This window comes from Prunus avium, chromosome 7 (assembly GCF_965620075.1).
Source record: "Prunus avium chromosome 7, drPruAviu1.hap1.1, whole genome shotgun sequence".
NCBI classification, from domain to species: Eukaryota; Viridiplantae; Streptophyta; class Magnoliopsida; order Rosales; family Rosaceae; genus Prunus; species Prunus avium.
The window spans coordinates 587,736-605,479 of NC_142290.1; the positions used below are offsets into that span (position 1 = coordinate 587,736).

Sequence of the window (17,744 nt, forward strand, 5' to 3'; positions counted from 1 at the left end):
CCTCATGCATTTGCAAATACCTTATTTCACTATGCATTAATATTTAATTTAATTGTCTTGTCTTGTATTTGATTCTCTCTTTTTTCTAATATCGCTTGTGCAAATAGCTTTAATTTTACGTTGAGAAGAGATTTGATTTCAATTGGAGTCAAAAACAGGGAATTCGATTCTTCATGTATAGGGTCAGAAGCTACTTATATCCCAAGTTGATGGAATCAAAAAGCAACTTTTGCTGTCCAAAAAGGGTGTTTCTTTTCTTTTTATTATCTATTTTCCTTTTATAATGGCAAACGAAACTGAAAAAAGTGGACAGGGAATTACAAAAATAACCTGAAAAGAATATATATATATATATATATTAATCTCTCTGCACGCGCTTTCGCGTTTGTGAGAGGTCTTTTTAAAAAAAAATTAAAATTTATTTTAGAATTAAAAAAGATAATGGGTAGTTGTGTTCCATAAACATATGATCCATTATCTGATTTGTCTTTTAATTTTAATTTTATTTAATATGAAAAAGTGTGAATTTACCATATTATCCTCATTTAATTAATAATTTCAATTTTTAATGTTTGCATTAACCAAGAGCAGTTTTTGGTATTTTGAATGTTTTATAATTCTCTGCTTTTTGCTTTATATATACTAGCCTCTCCGCATGCGCTTTAGCGGCTGCGAGAGGCTTTTTAAAAAAAAAAATTAAATTTATTTTAGAATTAAAAAAAGATAATGGGTAGTTGTGTTCCTTAAAAGGAGGATCCATTATTTGATTTTTCTTTTAATTTTAAAATTTTTTAATATGAAAAGGTGTGAATTTACCATATTATCCTCATTTAATTAATAATTTCAATTCTTAATGTTTGCATTAACCAATGTCATTTTCTAGTATTTTGAATGTTTCAAAATTTTCTACCTTTTGCTTTATATATATAGATATAGATTAATGAATGATACGTAGAATGAGGCCAAAATGTTGGTGATGATAATGGAATCTTTGGAGAATCTGTGATGGAAATCCTTCTCAGAGTGTAGGACAAACTACCACCTCCACTATGGGCTCAAGATATAATAGATTCCATCCATTCGGAGTAGCACTTGTCCAGATTCTTTTTCACTAAACAAAAAACCTAAAGTTTTTGCCATCCTTTATACTTATACTTACGGAGGAGACATACTTTTAATCATTGCATTTAAAACTTAAAGAACCGAAGATATTCAAATGGGAGGGAAAGCAAAAGGACCCATGAAGCTGAGATTACTAAAACAATGACGAGCCCATAGAAACAAACAATGCTCTCATTTGCAAAAGGGTGGTGCTAGAGGCACCAACTTTCTCACCAACTCTCTAATAGAGGTGGAGCCCGCCAATACAATGGGTCCCACGCTCTATTAGAGAGTTGGTGAGCAAGTTGGTGCCCAAAGTTGGTGCCTCTAGCATTTTCCTTTGCAAAATTTGGATCCTTGATTTGATCCTTCAAAATATATCCAATGTTTTGGGCTGGTCGATATCCAAATATATTTATGTGTATTAGGCCCAATGCACGCATGATTGGAGGAAGGAAGAAGGGACGGATGAGGGAGAACAAACAAGAAAAATAGATGCGGATGAAATTTTGTTCATTATGGAAGGCTTTCCCATGTACATTAACTCTTATTTATTTATTCTTTTACCCCAAATGGGAATTTTCATAAGTTAATTATAGAGGCTATTAAATTAGTTTGTATTGTGTGCCTTGATGTAGTGAGTTCGGCGTTGTGAGTCCTTTCCCTTTAGCATGACGATTGGGCATATGTGCGCTTTGAAGGGACTGAACATGTTGAAGTTGAATGGACTTCTCAAGGCCCTGTTGGAGCGGGATGAAGTGTTCTTGTTGCTTCTATAACTGTCGTTGAGCCTCGTTGAACTTCTGGGTGGGGACTTGGTAATTGTTTATACCATATATGATCGGACCCTCTCAACTAGGATACGAAGGATGAATGGCCCACAAGTAAAGGCCTACATGGCCTAGCCCAACCACTAGGCCTCACACCGACCATTTGCAAGGGATCAGCCTTCGTCAGTCTAACTTGCTGATCGGGCCCAACGAAGGCACATGTCATGCTACTTTCATTCAAGGACACGTGGCAGCCCCTCGGGCAAAATTTATAGTCCCACATCGAAATACTAACCAAGTATGCTCCCCACTTTACTTCTATAAATATGACTCTTGCCCCAATGCACCAAGTAAGAGTAATTCGACACTTGTACTCTTACTCTGTCCAATTACTTACATACCTTATCCTTAAGCTAACTTAAGCATCAAAGAGCCTTCGACCAGTACCACAACGGTGCTCATGGTCTTCACACTTGTTCTCTCCCTCTTTTGTAGATTCACTCTATTCCTGACACAGGACCCACGTGACCGAAGGCAGGCCCACTTCTAAGTTGAGTCCATTTTCGGACATCAATAGTAATTAGCCTCTAGATCGACATTTCGACGACGGAGATGGTTGTTATGTTCTTGAATCTTGGCCAAGTCCATTAAGAACTTGTCGAGTTTGGTCTGAAACCAGCATCAATTGCCGTTTGCTTCTAAGAGGCCTTAGAATTGGGTGTGTGGGGTGGTGGAGCTAGACTTGTTTTGCTTGGTATGTCAAGAGGAGTGCTTTCAGGGATGCGAAACTTAATGAAGAGTGAAGAATGCAACTTGACTGGTAGAAGAATGGGAAGTTAAGTTACGATTCCCACATAAGACGCCAAACTATTGATATCCAAAAATGGAACCAACTTAGAAGTATGGATGCCTTCGGTCGGAGACGTCCTTCGACAGGATGGGTCTGGATCTGTAAAAAAGCAAAGAAAAGATAAAGACCTTGACATCGGCCAAAGGCACTTAGATGCTTAAGTTAGCACAAGTGTGATTACTAGTGATAATTTGACAAAATAACAGTACGCGTGCCAAATTACTATTATACCTAGTGCATTAGGCATGTGCCCTATTTATAAGGGAAAAGTGGGAGGCACCTTGTGTGATTTCTTCGATGTGGGATAGTTGGCATCACTTGGTATGTTGACACATGTACCTAGGTTTGAGCGGTGCGACAAGTGCGCATAGGGAAGACTAGGATGACAACTTGTGTGACTGAAGGTAGTTGTCCTAATTACCTTGTCGAAGGCAGATGTCATCTTGAATTGTAGTAACAAGCTGACGTGTCAATCAGGTTCGGTGTGGGACATCTTCGGCAAGCGAGGCCCGATGAGGTTCTTCGACAGGGGGCTGCCACATTTCCTGGTGATGTCCTTGCCGAATGGGCTCGATCAGATATGGTATAAACAAGTTCTAAATTCCACGACAAATATTACTTCATCATATTCATTAGTTAAAGTTTATTATCTTACTTGACACCTTTATAAATACATGAAACGAACTTGTACAACAATTATTTTCTCTCTAACACACTCGATAACAAAATGTGTTCGGAGAGAGAAAATGAGACATGTGTGGGAGCAAAAATTACTCCACAATATATTAATCCACTAGCACCCTAAATTCGGGGAAGTTGAACTACAATCAAGAGACATGTTCTCCTATTTTTTGTCCATGGTCACGCATGAATGAAATCACTAAATTAGTGGGACTTGATGGCCAAGACCTACCAAGGCAAGCATGTCATATGCCCATGATCAAAGACTAGTATATTTCATGCAACATGATAAAGCCTACATGATCACTCACTATCATGCCTATGATAGAGTGATTGTGCATCATGGAAAAAACCAAGTAATATTAGACTTGGAGTCCAAGACTCAAATGCAACCATAAGGCCAATTAATCCACCAACACAAGGGGAAAAATGTACAATATTATTCTAAAATTCTTCTTGAATACCTACTGACTTGAATGTCAAAGTGTTTTCTTTTTACCCAAAAAAAAAAAAAAAAGTGTTTTCTTGCATGTATCCGCTCTTCTCTCATTGTTGGCAAGCAAAGACTGTAAGATCCCACATCGACTAACGGAGAGGGGGTGATGTGCCTTATATGTACATGCCCGCCTCCATCTAGCACGAGGCTTCTTGGGAGTTCACTTGCTTCGGAGTCACGGGAACTCCGAAGTTAAGCGAGTTGGGGGCTAGAGCAATCCCAGGATGGGTGACCCACTGGGAAGTTGGTCGTGAGCTCCCAAAAACAAAACCGTGAGGGCCCCAGAGGGGGGCCCAAAGCGGACAATATCGTGCTACGACGGAGCCGATCCCGGGATGTGACAATTTGGTATCAGAGCCATTCTGCTGTGTGGTGCGAGTGTGCCGACGAGGACGTCGGGCCCTTAAGGGGGGTGGATTGTAAGATCCCACATCGACCAACGGAGAGGGGGTGATGTACCTTATATGTACATGTCCGCCTCCATCTAGCACGAGGCTTCTTGGGAGTTCACTTGCTTCGGAGTCATGGGAACTCCGAAGTTAAGCGAGTTGGGGGCTAGAGCAATCCCAGGATGGGTGACCCACTGGGAAGTTGGTCGTGAGCTCCCAAAAACAAAACCGTGAGGGCCAGAGAGGGGGAGCCCAAAGCGGACAATATCGTGCTACGGCGGAGCTGATCCCGGGATGTGACAAAGACAGTGTTTTACTTCTAGACATTGATTACAATACAAGACTACTTGTTGGAGGACCCGAAAATTTATGCTCCAACAGAGAGAGAGAGAGATCGTACAAAGGAGGTGTCTATAGTTGGGCTTGTTGTGGTGCAAAGGCCACTGGCCAGGGCGACCAGATGATGGGTGGCTGGGTGTTTTGTTTTCGGTGAATACTTTTAGTTTTGATGTTATTTTATTTTAATATTTTAATTATATTGAAAATAGTATTAGTTTTTTTTAATTATTATTTTGTTTCCATTTGGAGGTCCGCATTAAAAAAAAAAGTTGTTTAAAATGCCAAATTGAGAAGAAGAGTATTTATAGAGTTTATAAGAACTTATGCATGTGTTTTGAAATCATCAATAATTGAATATAGGAGGAATAGTTTGAGAGTTATTATTATTTTTGTTGTATTTTATTTTGCATTTAATTTATTTTTGAGATAGTGGAGCGCACCTTTCTCATCTGTATCTGTATGTCTTGGAAAACGTTGACTAAGAATAGGAGCAGTTGATAAGCCAGCCACCTACCGTTGACCAATTATATTCAACGAATTATGAAATGTACACCAAGTCTGAAAGCAACCTGCACAAGAAAACTTCTATTACCAGCTACGCGCTTTCTCATTCTCATATAAATTAATTTCAACCTTAAAAAAGTAAAGGCTTTCGTTCTTTTGGCTGTCTTTATTTATTCCCCATCTTCCTTAGAAAACACAACTAATAGGTCTTGTTTTTTTTTTTTTTTTTTGGGTGTAAGAGCTTCATCATCCAATCTCTCTCTCTCTCTCTCTCTCTCTCTCTCTCTGGTGCTGATTTCCAGAAAGCAAAACCAAATGTGTCCTCTGAGGTTCATCTTGGTGTTCTTTTCAGCGATTCTTGCAGGATATTGTGCATGGAGGACGGTTCGTTCTTCTCCCGGAACTGACATTAACTCACAGGATTCTACTGATGAAAATATACCAACCAAAAAAGAAGAGTTCAATTTGAGAATGGTATGCTTATTTCCTTCTTCTTTTTCTTCTTCAAGTAATATAATTATCTGTGTCTTTTTGTTAATGTTGGTGAATTGAATTTCAGATGACACAGAATGTCTTCTGGGTACTTGTTGACATGGCCAGTGGGAGATACTTGTGGAGGAAGATGAAACAAGAGCAAGTCAAAACTCGTTAGCCAGTTGTAAATGGTTTCTTTAATTTCTTTTAATGAAGGGTATATTACTGCAAAAACATGCAAATCTTCTTGATTTATTTTCTTCTATTTTCTTTTATTTTTCACGGGGAGGGACGAAGGAGTTGATGATTGTGCTTGGTTAGAGAGAAAAATATATGAGTTACCATTCTGCAAATGTAGTGTCAATTTTCATTTACCAGAAAAGAATGATCAAATTTGCACATTCTTTGGGGGAAATTGGGTGGCAACTGATTGGTGCAGCTAAGCAGACCAACTCCTTTCTTTTAAATCTACTTTGACAAAACAAAAATATTGGTACAGAATGGTGATTTAGTCCACAAAGATTTGCCCATGGCATACTCCTGGTCTAAAAGAACATGAATTTCTCATCTTCATTCTTTTGCAGTGAACAACATATGTAATGGATTGTAGTCAATAATACAACATATGTACAACACCTTCTTTAACCATTAAAAGAAAAAAGCAGATAGAACACATTCGCGTTACAGCCGCGGTTTTAGTTCAAATCAACTTGTAGCTTAATAGACATATACAGGAGAGTAAGCAGAGCACCTTGTGGAAGTGGTGCAAATCTTGCAAGGTTTGAGCCAACCCACATGGCTACCACCACCAGAGCAACTATATTGCTGCTGGTTTTTCCACAAACCCAACTTGCAAACGACAGGCACAAAGTGAGCAAGATACCACCTCTCCCACCTAAAACCCATGCAATTACATAACCAATCTTATATCCAGCATCCAACTTCCTGTCAAATAAGGCCATCAGGCTACTAAAAGTGAGAGATAAACGGGATCCAAATGTCTGCAACAAGAACAGAGATATAAAGGCAGATCTAAGGACTTCACTGAAGGAACCTCTCTCTTGCACTGCCTCTCCTTCTTCAGTTGCTTCATCAGTTTTACCATATGATGAACTTTCTTCATTGACATTATAGCGTTCCCAATGCCTCTCCCGTTGCATTTTCTGCCTCACTTCAGCCCACTTATAGATCCTTACTCCATCTTCAAATTCAGGGCTGTAGCTCCATTTTCCACTATATTTCCTGCCAGTGTCCTTTTGAAATTTAAGTTCTTGGTCATACTGAGTCCTGGTTGCTTCATTAGATAGAATCTGTTCATAAGTGACATGAAGGGTTCAGTCATTGCGTCTACTGAACATGAACAAAATAGGAAAAAAAGGAAAAAAAGACGTTTACGGAAAAGAAAATGCTCTGCTTAGACATTCTATCATGATAACAGCTCTAGTCATGGATACAAGACGCTTATGTCGATAACCAAGGTTGATCTGCTTGTTCTCCTAATTCATTTGTGGTTCCAGGGAATTCAAAAAGAAACAGTCAGGTATTGGAAATTACATTTTCTTAGAGCTATTTAAACAATTTACCTCTAGCTAAATTAGAAAACATATGAGATAGAGACAGAATGGTCATAATAGAAATTAGATTTCAAACTTTAAGGAAAGCAGTTATTAGTAAATTACGAAAAGGAAGAAAGAACTGCTCAGGAAGCAGGAAAGTCAGGAGTAAAAAGAGGCAGTGATTTACTTCAACATCAATTAAATATAGATGCTAAGGAGACAGAGTGGCCTTCTCAACAGATCAAAAGAGGTTTCCTTTTTTTCTTCTTCTCCAGTTACAAGAGATTTCCAATTTTACATTCATATAAAAGCATCTATTGGTAAATAGAAGGCAATTGCATCTGTAACATGATGGAAGTTGGGGGTGGGAAGAGAGAGGGTTCGGGTGTAGAGGAAGAGAATGGATTGGCTGAGAAAGAAGATGAATAATAAAAGAAAGAAACTGATTAAAATTAGAAAACAACTTAGGGTAGTGTACAATGACATACCATCCTAAAGTTCCTTAAAAATGATCTGGGCATATTAGACATTTCACTGAGGTCCAGTAACAAAGAGGGATAATTTATAATATCAGATTACAAAAGCAAAAAGGTTACCGATATGAAAAAAAAAAAAAAAAAACTATTAGTAACTACTCACCTCATATGCCTGTCGGATACTCTTGAACACCTCTTCAGCTTGAGAATCTTTGCTAACATCAGGATGATACTGCAATAGATATGCAAGAACACATAAGTTCTTAACTGTTAGCCTCTGCCTTATAAAGTCCATAAATTGCTCGAAAATCAATTTCTGTGAGACCTCCTAACCGGTTGAATGCAGTAGGGAAGAAAATATTATGGTTATATCCACAAATCCAAGTGTCAACATATCACAACAAACCAAGGATGTCAGTGCCTCAGGCATTTACCAGTCACTAAAGAAAATTATATGCCAACACACACGTGCATTCCATTATATCATACCTTGCAATCATTAATAAGCAATACAGCATACACAAACAAATACAGAATCCATGAATCCAAATGAAATTGGTGAATTTGAACACGTTTTAGCAACAGCTTTAAGCAACCAAATCAGAAAAAGCACATGTCATACATGTCAGTGTTTGACGAGACAACGTCCGTCATGGTTCTACTATATAAGTTGGAGAAGGGAAGGAATATCTTCGATAGGTTGTGGGTGTGTATCTGTGTGACTGATTGTGTCTGCATACGTGTGTGTGTCCTTTAGTTTCCCTCATGGAATAAACATAATGAAATAACTACAAACATATTTCACAATAGGAAAGATATATTATATTTCTCTCACACATTTTTCAAGTAATGAAGTTGAAAGTACCCCAAAATTGTCCAACACAAGTGAATATAAGTTCCATAAGTAGTCAATAGACTCAATACACTGAAAATCAATGTGTTGAAAATGGCTGCACTTCTTTTCTCCCCTTCTTCCTCATAGATGTAACATGGGACACAAGACCTCTTCTTTCATTTATAATGCTAACTATAAGACAGTGTTTGGTTTATTGGATTAAACTTTGGAATGCAATGGACATTCCCATCAACTGTCAATCCCCCGAAACGTGAAATAATACCAATTGCAATCTTTACCAATTTTCAGTTATCTTATCAACTCTCGAACTCTCTCCAAAGTTCACTTACCTAGATTCCATTATACCAAATCTGAATTACATTTCATTCCAGAAACCAAACACCACCTAATGTCAAAGGGAGTTCATTCCCCAGGGATCAACCTGATAAAGGGTTTGGGAGAAAAGGCTAAAAGAACTAGCCCAACTGCATCAATGCCTCTTAAAATCTATTCATCACCATAATGATATACATCTATGCAAGACTTAATGGGAAATTTAACAAAAAAGAGAACAGAGAAGTACAATACAAACGAAACACTATGTTTTCCCCCACTACAAGAAAATAGAACATAAATATGAAATTTTATCCAATGTGTGTGAATGCATCTCTGTACCCTCCCAAGCTGATCTATTTAAATGTTATTGCTAAATCACAAGGGGGAATCCTCTGAGAACACATTACTCTCAGCATGTTGTGAAATTCTCGAGCACTACAGAGTAGAACTATGTTTGATATACTCCAACAAGCTCAAAACACCTGTTAATTATTTGGCTAGGGACCTCACATCCCTTATAATCCTTGTAAAGAGGCTCTAATGAACCCTTGAGGACTCCAACCCTTCATAAGCATCATCATCTCCACCAAGGGTAAAGTTAATTTTATCAGTAACAAATCCAAGCATCAGGTAATTAGCATTCAATTATCCTTCTACAAATTCATTTTATTTTATGTCTTATAAGATATGATTCTATAAATTATTTATCACTACAAATGTATACTTCTGTACCACAGATTCTTTGGAAATGCTATCAAGTTCCAATCACAAATAAAAAAATAATAAATTTTTATTCCTAAAATACAATGAATCTTTAATGTTGCAAAACTGCAGAACTTTACAGGGTGACCTCTAGGGTTTCTTAGGAACCAACCAAAAAACTAATTAAAGAAAAACAGAGGCTAACCACGAAATTAGGGGCAAATGAATGAGTGTGCGAGTACCTTACGAGCGAGAAGGCGATAAGCCCTCTTGATTTCGGCGGAGGTGGCATGGCGTGTGAGGCCCAGCACGCCGTAGTGGGTCTGCTGGCCGTTAATCATGGCCCATGATGATGATGACGACGACGACCACGATGATGACGTTGATTGTGGGGTCCACCGGCGAGTACGGGTTCTCCCTCTTCTTCTACGCTGAAAATGACATGGTAGGGAAAACAATTGGCTGAAATTAGAATAGAAGCCAACGGCACCGGGGCTGCCATCGCCGCCGCTGATGGGGATGGGACCCACCAGGAGCTGCTGCGCCACCATTATCCTTCGTTCATGTATATACGGCTACTACCTACTTTCGTCTTCGATTTTGCGATTCAGTCCATTTTCTAACTGAATTTTGTCTAATAGCACCTTATCAGTGGAGTTAAAGAAAAACCAAAAAGAGACCATATTTAAAGTAGGGTGTACATCGGTTTAAAACCAATACAATTTTACCAATTTGTATTCAATTAAATATAGATTGGATTATAATTTTTCCAATCCAATCCGATCACATGAGAAGTTTAAATCCAATTCAATTCAATCCAATACAATATCAATTTGATCGGATTGGATGATGAGTTTTCAGAATGAAAAAAGATAATAATGAAATATGAAATATTTATGGGCAAGTTTAATATAATCAAACATTTTAATAGACGTAAATGTAAATTATAAATGAAATGTTAGATAAAATTATTTTGAATTTATCTATCTATATATATAAAGCAAAAGGCAGAGAATCGTGAAACATTCAAAATACCATAAAATGCCCTTGGTTAATGCAAATATTAAGAATTAAAATTATTAATTAAATGAGGATAATATGGTAAATTCACATTTTTTCATATTAAATTAAAAGAAAAATCAGATAATGGATCCTATTTTTATGCAACACAACTACCCATTATCTTTTATAATTCTAAAATAAATTTTAAACTTTTTCTAAAAAACCTCTTGCATGCGCGGAAAGTATATATAAAGCAAAAGGCAGAGAATGGTGAAACATTCAAAATACCAAAAAATGCCCTTGGGTAATGCAAACATTAAGAATTGAAATTATTAATTAAATTATGATAATCTCGTAAATTCACACTTTTTCATATTTAAAAAAAAATTAAAATTAAAAGAAAAATCGGATAATGGATCCTATTTTTATGGAACACAACTACCCATTATCTTTTTTAATTCTAAAATAAATTTAAACTTTTTAAAAAAAAAGCCTCTCGCAGGCACGGACGTGCGTGCAAAGAGGCTAGTAATATATTAAACATAACTCCATCAAATTATTTAAAATGTTTATAACTTTCTTAATGAAAATTACATAATTAGCAAAATAAGCATGAAACTAACTAGATTAGATTGGAACCTCATAAGCAAATCCGTCATATGATCCAATCATGTCGGTTTTGGAAATTAGGGATCCAATTCAATCCACCAAATTATCAAAACAGGTTAAAATTGGATTGGGTTGAATTGAATCTGTCGGTTTGCACGGATTGAGTTGGATATTGCACACCCATAATTTAAAGGTTAAGATAATTTTAATTTGAGCCCTCATATTCACACCCACCTAATAGAGGTGGCATCGTCCGGATTAGATCAGTTTCACTTAAAATAGTCGACGAATCAATTACAATAAAACGGTTTGATTCAGTTTCATTTTAACAAAAATTAAAAATCATGGAATTAAAAAAATTAAAAATCAATTTAGTTTTGCACACCAAAAAAAAAAAAATTCTTTTGCATTTTTTCAAATTTGTTATCCCCAAATTACAACCCCAAAAAAAAAAAAAAAAAAAAAATCATAATATGCTACATAGCTTTTTCATTTTCTAGCTTATCAAATCATCCTAAAATTCTTTGACCAAAAAAACAACCATCCTAAAATTCAATATGCTATGAAACTTTAAATTTAATAACTAATATAGTTACAATTCAAATATCACTAACTTTAAAGTTCCACAAACTTTAAATTAAACATTTATATCTAGTTATTGTCCAATGAGAGGATTACCCATGCAAAATAAAATAAAATAAATTTAAATATAAAAATCGATTCGATTCAGTTTAGCGAATGGCTCATTAAATCAGTTATAGTTTGTTCGATGGTACCTATTACTCATATAACCGTAGTAATTCTAAAGCTAATACGTGCAACAAACCCCGACTTCTAGAAGGGATGCATTTATTAGATAAAAAAACTGATGCGGGCTCCGCCAGTTGCTCTGATAATTCATAATAACTCGACGGATCGCACATCCACAGTGCTGGCAACACATCATTCAAATATCTACCCTATAACCTTTTGATGGTAGGATAGTGGCCTACCATGGTGGTGACGAGTGATGGAGAATTAGGATTTGATTCAAGAGAAGGAGCCTGAGAAACGGCTACCATATCCAAGAAAGGTAGCAGGCGTGCAAATTACCCAATCCTGACACGGGGAGGTAGTGACAATAAATAACAATACCAGGCTCATAAAGTCTGGTAATTGGAATGAGTACAATCTAAATCCCTTAACGAGGATCCATTGGAGGGCAAGTCTGGTGCCAGCAGCCACGGTAATTCTAGCTCCAATAACGTATATTTAAGTTGTTACAGTTAAAAAGCTCGTAGTTAAACCTTGGGTTGGGTCGACCGGTCCTCCTCTGGTGTGCATCGGTTGGCTGGTCCCTTCTATCAACTCCACGATCCTGACCTTAATTGGTCGGGTCGTGCCTCCGTTGTTGTTACTTTGAAGAAATTAGAGTGCTCAAAGCAATCCTACATTCTGGATACATTAGCATGGGATAACATCATAGGATTTCGGTCCTATTTTGTTTGCCCTTGGGGATCGGAGTAATAATTAACAGGGATAGTCAAGGGCATTTGAATTTCATAATTAGAGGTGAAATTGTTGGATTATGCAAAATCTCAAAACCGAACCAAACCAAACAATCACAAAAAAGACGCACCCTTCCACCCAAGCAGTAAATCGTTAGTTCTCTTCTTTCTTCTATGATTTCTTAACCAAAAGGTACAAGAAGAATTTCACAACAAAAAAGAAAGAACGAACTGGGTGGGCAAAGAAAACTAAGGGGTTTTTCCAATTTGGTTTCATGCGTTCATTAAATGGATTTTTTCAAGTCTTGATCCTTACAGGTACTGGGTTTCTCAGTTTTAAAGTTCGGATTTAATGAGTTGTGCTTATGTACTCTTGGTTTTGTCACGGGAAATTTGTTTCTTACTGCAGAAAGTTCTTCATTCTCATGATAGCAACACCAAATCAAATGACAATAACTAACTTTCATCAAATCCTTTTAGTTGAGAACCCAACAATATCTCACTAATAACTGCTATCTATTTCGTAAAATTTATAATGCTCTACTATTTGAAATGCAAATGAAAATTAGGTTAAAAGTCAAGATGAAAGTTTCTCTTATGATGTCTCTCTAGGAAAAATCCGATACAACGAACCCACACGCCTTTATGCTTTATCCAAACTATTTTATTTCTTACGTTTTAGCAAATTCCTATGTACCTGTCGTTATGGCATTATTAGAGCCCCATCATAGACTTCGGGAAGGCCACTGCGCTCGAACCTAGGGCCACCACCATTTCACATGACGTTTGACATGACCAACTAGATAATTAGCTCCAAGACTCTTTGGACACCATCACTACTCTCCTAGCCAACCAATAAGTAAAACAATCCTCCATTAACACCCTCCAAAAATCCGTCGAGACCCTAACCACCTCCCACGCCAGCGAGGGCCCGTACGACTAGCTTGCCTTTGCTGAGCATTTCCTTAGCTATTATAGAGCTCCTGACTGAGGACTATAAAGTGACATTCGCTGGTGTTCATTTTAGCGGTGACGCCTCCTTATGGATACGCTGGTTTGAGTAATGATTGCCCAAGGATTGGACCATTTTTTCACTTTGTTGCTTCAAATCCACCTTCTCTCAGCAGACATGAATGCTTTCGAATCCACCTTCTCTCACATTCAACAAACGAGAACTCTGGAGGAGTATTTTGCCTTATTCACCAAACTAGCATGTCAAGCCCTTGATTTGACCGAGTCCCAGCTCAAAACATGTTTTTGGTTGGGGGCTAAAAGAATTCCGCAATTGTCCATCAGCACCCAAGACCCCTAAAACACAAGAAGCACAGGTAGTAGTAGATATGGAATTTACCATACATAATACATTCCATCACTGTTTTCATGGACTCTAAGGCAACATTCAATTTCCTTGTGGATCAATCAGATAGCTAGGTAGGCCTAACCTCTTCACCTACAACAACTATTATCTGCCAACTTATGGCCCGAACTCTCAACATCTAAAAAAGAAGGGTTCCTAGCCCAACTCGTTCCTTCTTCCCTTGTGGCCTAAGATACATGAACATTTCCTTAGACATCCTCCAAGTCCTCGAGCAATTTTCAGATTCGTTCAAGCCACCCACTCGACTTCCTTCTTGGGAGCTTCTATAGTGAGGGGAAAGTTATAAGGGGTTTTTTTGAGGGGTATGTTAGAGCCGTTGGATTTCATCCAACGGTGAGTTTTTAAAAGAGGGTGCATGTAGAACCGGGTTGAAATCTGACCCGTTGGAAACCCAACTTCAGTTGAAGATATTTCCCTCTTTGAAAAATTCAAGAACACAATCCTCTGTTTTTGAATGTAACGCAAACCCAGAATTAGAAAGATCCAGAGCTCCCAAACCCTATAGTCGCTCCATTGTCATCAGCTTCTTGGGAGGCCTGCGATTTATGGCATCCGTGGTATGACGATTAATGGCTCTTATCTAGCTATTGCCCTGTTTTGATTCTATGGCTGAAGTGAAAACCCCTTCTCTTTTTCGTTCAGCACACGAGATTCCAGATGAAAGCAAAGTAGCATATCTGGTTCTGTAGCTAGACGCTGCAGCAGCATTTGTTTCTCGATTGTGGTAGAGATGGAGTCTCCACTACCAAAGAGTCTTCTCTAATGTCCACCACATTCTCTTAAGCTGATTGACTTCGGAGCTCCCGCTTGAGTTTGAGAGGTAAGTTTACTGTTGCTGGATTGATTTTATTGGGTTTGGTTTGTTTTTTGTGAGGGTGAGAAATTCGTCATTTGTGGCATCAATAATGCGTCATGTCTGCGGTCAATAATGTGTTATTCTGCCGTCAATAATGCGTCAGTTTTCTGTCAATAATGCGTCATTTCCTTATGAATATTCAATATATTTAGTTGATTGTTTTTGGTGGGGGTGGGAAATTATAAAATGTAGGTAAAAGATCCTAAACTTAGGCTTAATGGCATTAGGAGTAAGCATTTGGAGAGGATATTGGGAGAAGTTCTGTAATTGCTGGTTTGAATTACATTTGTATTCTTAGTTGAACATGTTGGTTCTAATGTTATTTTTTCCAGATTATTGCACAAGAGATGACGTAACTATTATTAAATTTTGTGTAATAATGGCTCTTACAAACAAGCTAGGCTATGCGTCTTTTTTGTGTCAATTTGGGCAATGTTTTGTGTAAGTTGAATGCATTGATATGTTGTAATGCAGTAATGATTGATTAATGAATTAATATTTGCTATGCAGTGATATAGAAGTAGTTCAAAAATATATGTGGGTAAAATGTCTGGGGGCTCAGAGAGTGATGACTGTGTAACAGCTAATGGGATGGTTTACATTCCTGAAGTAAGAAATGAGGAAACACCAGCGGTTGGGATGAAGTTCGACTCGTTTGACCTCGCTTATAATTTCTATAACAGATATGCATTCTTGGCTGGCTTTGGTATTCGACTTCATTCCAGCTTTCGGGGGACAAATAAGAAAGAGATTCTGAGGAAAGAATTTGTTTGTTGCAAACAAGGTGCATACAGGAAAGATGAAACTCGGGAGAGAAAAAGACAGCGGGGAATAAGTAGATGCAATTGCAAAGCTAAGATTGTGGTTGTGAAGACAAATGGGAGCAAGAAGTATGCCATCTCTCTTTTTGCAGAGGGACACAATCATAAGATGACAGCCTCAGAAAGAGTGCATTTATTGAGATCACACCGTCGTATTTCGGATTCTACAAAAGTACTTACAAAACAGTTGGGTTCGGTTAATATCCCAATTCATCAGAAGGAAAGTATTTTCGAGGTGCAATCCGGAGGAATGGATAAAATCGGTTTTATCAAAAAGGATATTTACAATCTTGAATGTAGTGTGAATGGGAAGCTGAGGAACCACGATGTTGAACTAGTGACCGAGTATTTTATGGCTGAACAGAAAAAAAATGAGGCTTTTTATTTCAAGATTGAGGGAGATGGCGAAGACAGGTTTAGTCGATGTTTTTGGGCAGATGCAACTTCTAGACGGGCATACCGGTTGTATGGAGATGTTGTTGTATTCGATACCACATTCAACACGAATCGATACGACTTGACATTTGCACCAATATTGGGAGTTAATAACCATGGTCAGACAATTGTCTTAGCATGCACATTTTTGAGCAAGGAAACGACTGAGTCGTTTATTTGGATGTTTGAGGAGTTTAAGAAAGCCATGCAAGGTGGCGAACCTAAAACGATCATTACAGATCAAGATGCGGCCATCACCAAAGCGATTTCAATAGTCTTCCCAACTACATTTCATCGGCTTTGCATATGGCACATCACATCAAAGTTCCATGTTAAGTTACCACATTCTGCTTATAAGGAGTATTGGCGTGAATTTCAGAAAGCCATATGGGATACTGACAATAAGGATGAGTTTGATGCAAAGTGGAATATTGTGGTTACAAAGGCTGGTTTGACTGACCATCAATGGCTAAGTTCAATGTTTGATTTAAGGGAATCTTGGGTTCCAGCCTACGCACGAGACTTTTTTGCCGCTGGAATGTCAAGCAGCCAAAGAGCGGAAGGTTCTCATGCTTTCTTCAAGCAATACATATCAAGGAGAAATTCGTTGATGGATTTCATAATACGATTTGAGAGGGCACTTTCCCATCAACGTCAAAAAGAGTTAGCTGCTGATCACGTAGATGCATTTGATGTGGCTCAATGTATTCTACCAATGCCAATGAACAAACAAATGGCTACCTTGTACACAAGGGCAATGTTTCAAAAGTTTGAGAAAGAACTAATACAAAGTACAGCATGTTTCCTAGAGCTCAAAACAGAGGATGCTTCAAAAGTTGTCTTTAATGTGAGCGAAAGGAAAAATTGGCAAATAAAAGTGGCAGAAGTCGTATATGTCAAAGATTCTGACCACGCATCGTGTAGCTGCAAAAAATTTGAATTTGTTGGGATTATTTGCAAGCACATCCTAGCATTGTTCAGAAGGGACCAGATTGAATATATGCCCAATAAATATATTTTGAAAAGGTGGAAGAAAACTGCGAAAGCTGGATTGGTGTCAGATGCAAATGGCAACGAAATTAAAAACTCTGCAGATCCCGGTCTTTTAATAAAGCGGAGTACAATGTCCCGACTTGCTTCAGATGTGGTTGAGGATGCATTAATGTGTGAAGAAGGATGTGAGCTAGTGTCAGAGACTCTAAAAAGTTTGCGGGTGAAGTTGAAGTTGTTGAAGGATGGACCAAGTAATAACGAAATTGGAGGGTCTAGCTCTCAAACACAATATATGAAAGACCCTAAGAGAGTAAGGTGCAAAGGAAGGTGGAAACAAGTAACGGGAGCAAAGGAAAAGCCAATGAAGTGAGGGATTCGACACTATCGGGAGTGTGGAGACATTGGTCATGATAGAAGACAATGCCCAAGAAATTTGAACACACCGTAAGATGTTAAAACTATTTATAATAACACCTAAAATTTGAATAGTTAAATTTTTTATGTGCTTGTGTTTGGTGTTTATGCAGGACATCACCGTCAAACAATGAGGAATCAACTCCAATAGATCTCAGTGACCCATTATTCGACGAATTTTACAGGATGCATGGACCTACCGAATGATTTATGTTTGTATTATACAAAGGCCGGTTGTTA

General features: G+C 37.8%; 3 protein-coding genes across 3 annotated transcripts; 2 read left to right on the top strand and 1 right to left on the bottom strand.

Moving 5' to 3' along the window:
• The first annotated feature begins 5,285 nt into the window (after window positions 1-5,285).
• LOC110747294 (Methyltransferase-related protein) lies at window positions 5,286-6,005 on the top strand. Its single transcript, XM_021947491.2, has 2 exons — window positions 5,286-5,604; window positions 5,690-6,005. Exons 1-2 carry the CDS (start codon window positions 5,446-5,448, stop codon window positions 5,780-5,782), a joined length of 252 nt encoding a protein of 83 aa, XP_021803183.2. The 5' UTR covers window positions 5,286-5,445; the 3' UTR covers window positions 5,783-6,005.
• A 225-nt stretch (window positions 6,006-6,230) lies between these two features.
• Window positions 6,231-10,173, bottom strand: LOC110747293 (Chaperone DnaJ-domain superfamily protein). The gene is made up of 3 exons (XM_021947490.2): window positions 9,752-10,173; window positions 7,800-7,868; window positions 6,231-6,914 (listed from the first exon to the last, which is right to left on the bottom strand). Exons 1-3 carry the CDS (start codon window positions 10,058-10,060, stop codon window positions 6,300-6,302), a joined length of 993 nt encoding a protein of 330 aa, XP_021803182.2. The 5' UTR covers window positions 10,061-10,173; the 3' UTR covers window positions 6,231-6,299.
• Window positions 10,174-15,387: 5,214 nt separating this feature from the next.
• On the top strand, window positions 15,388-17,460 carry LOC148292749 (protein FAR1-RELATED SEQUENCE 5-like). The gene is made up of 3 exons (XM_088243982.1): window positions 15,388-16,007; window positions 16,113-16,964; window positions 17,124-17,460. Exons 1-3 carry the CDS (start codon window positions 15,388-15,390, stop codon window positions 17,458-17,460), a joined length of 1,809 nt encoding a protein of 602 aa, XP_088100108.1.
• Window positions 17,461-17,744: the final 284 nt, after the last annotated feature.

Bases quoted from the DNA above. Each gene is read 5' to 3' on its own strand.
- LOC110747294 (XM_021947491.2), top strand. From the start codon at position 5,446: ATGTGTCCTCTGAGGTTCATCTTGGTGTTCTTTTCAGCGATTCTTGCA. The intron at 5,605-5,689 runs GTATGCTTATTT...ATTGAATTTCAG, and splicing joins AAGAGTTCAATTTGAGAATG to ATGACACAGAATGTCTTCTG.
- LOC110747293 (XM_021947490.2), bottom strand. From the start codon at position 10,060: ATGGTGGCGCAGCAGCTCCTGGTGGGTCCCATCCCCATCAGCGGCGGC. The intron at 7,869-9,751 runs GTACTCGCACAC...TATCTATTGCAG, and splicing joins ATCGCCTTCTCGCTCGTAAG to TATCATCCTGATGTTAGCAA. The intron at 6,915-7,799 runs GTGAGTAGTTAC...ACTTATGAACAG, and splicing joins GTATCCGACAGGCATATGAG to ATTCTATCTAATGAAGCAAC.
- LOC148292749 (XM_088243982.1), top strand. From the start codon at position 15,388: ATGTCTGGGGGCTCAGAGAGTGATGACTGTGTAACAGCTAATGGGATG. The intron at 16,008-16,112 runs GTATTTTATGGC...TGCAACTTCTAG, and splicing joins GATGTTGAACTAGTGACCGA to ACGGGCATACCGGTTGTATG. The intron at 16,965-17,123 runs GCAAATAAAAGT...TATTTTGAAAAG, and splicing joins GTGAGCGAAAGGAAAAATTG to GTGGAAGAAAACTGCGAAAG.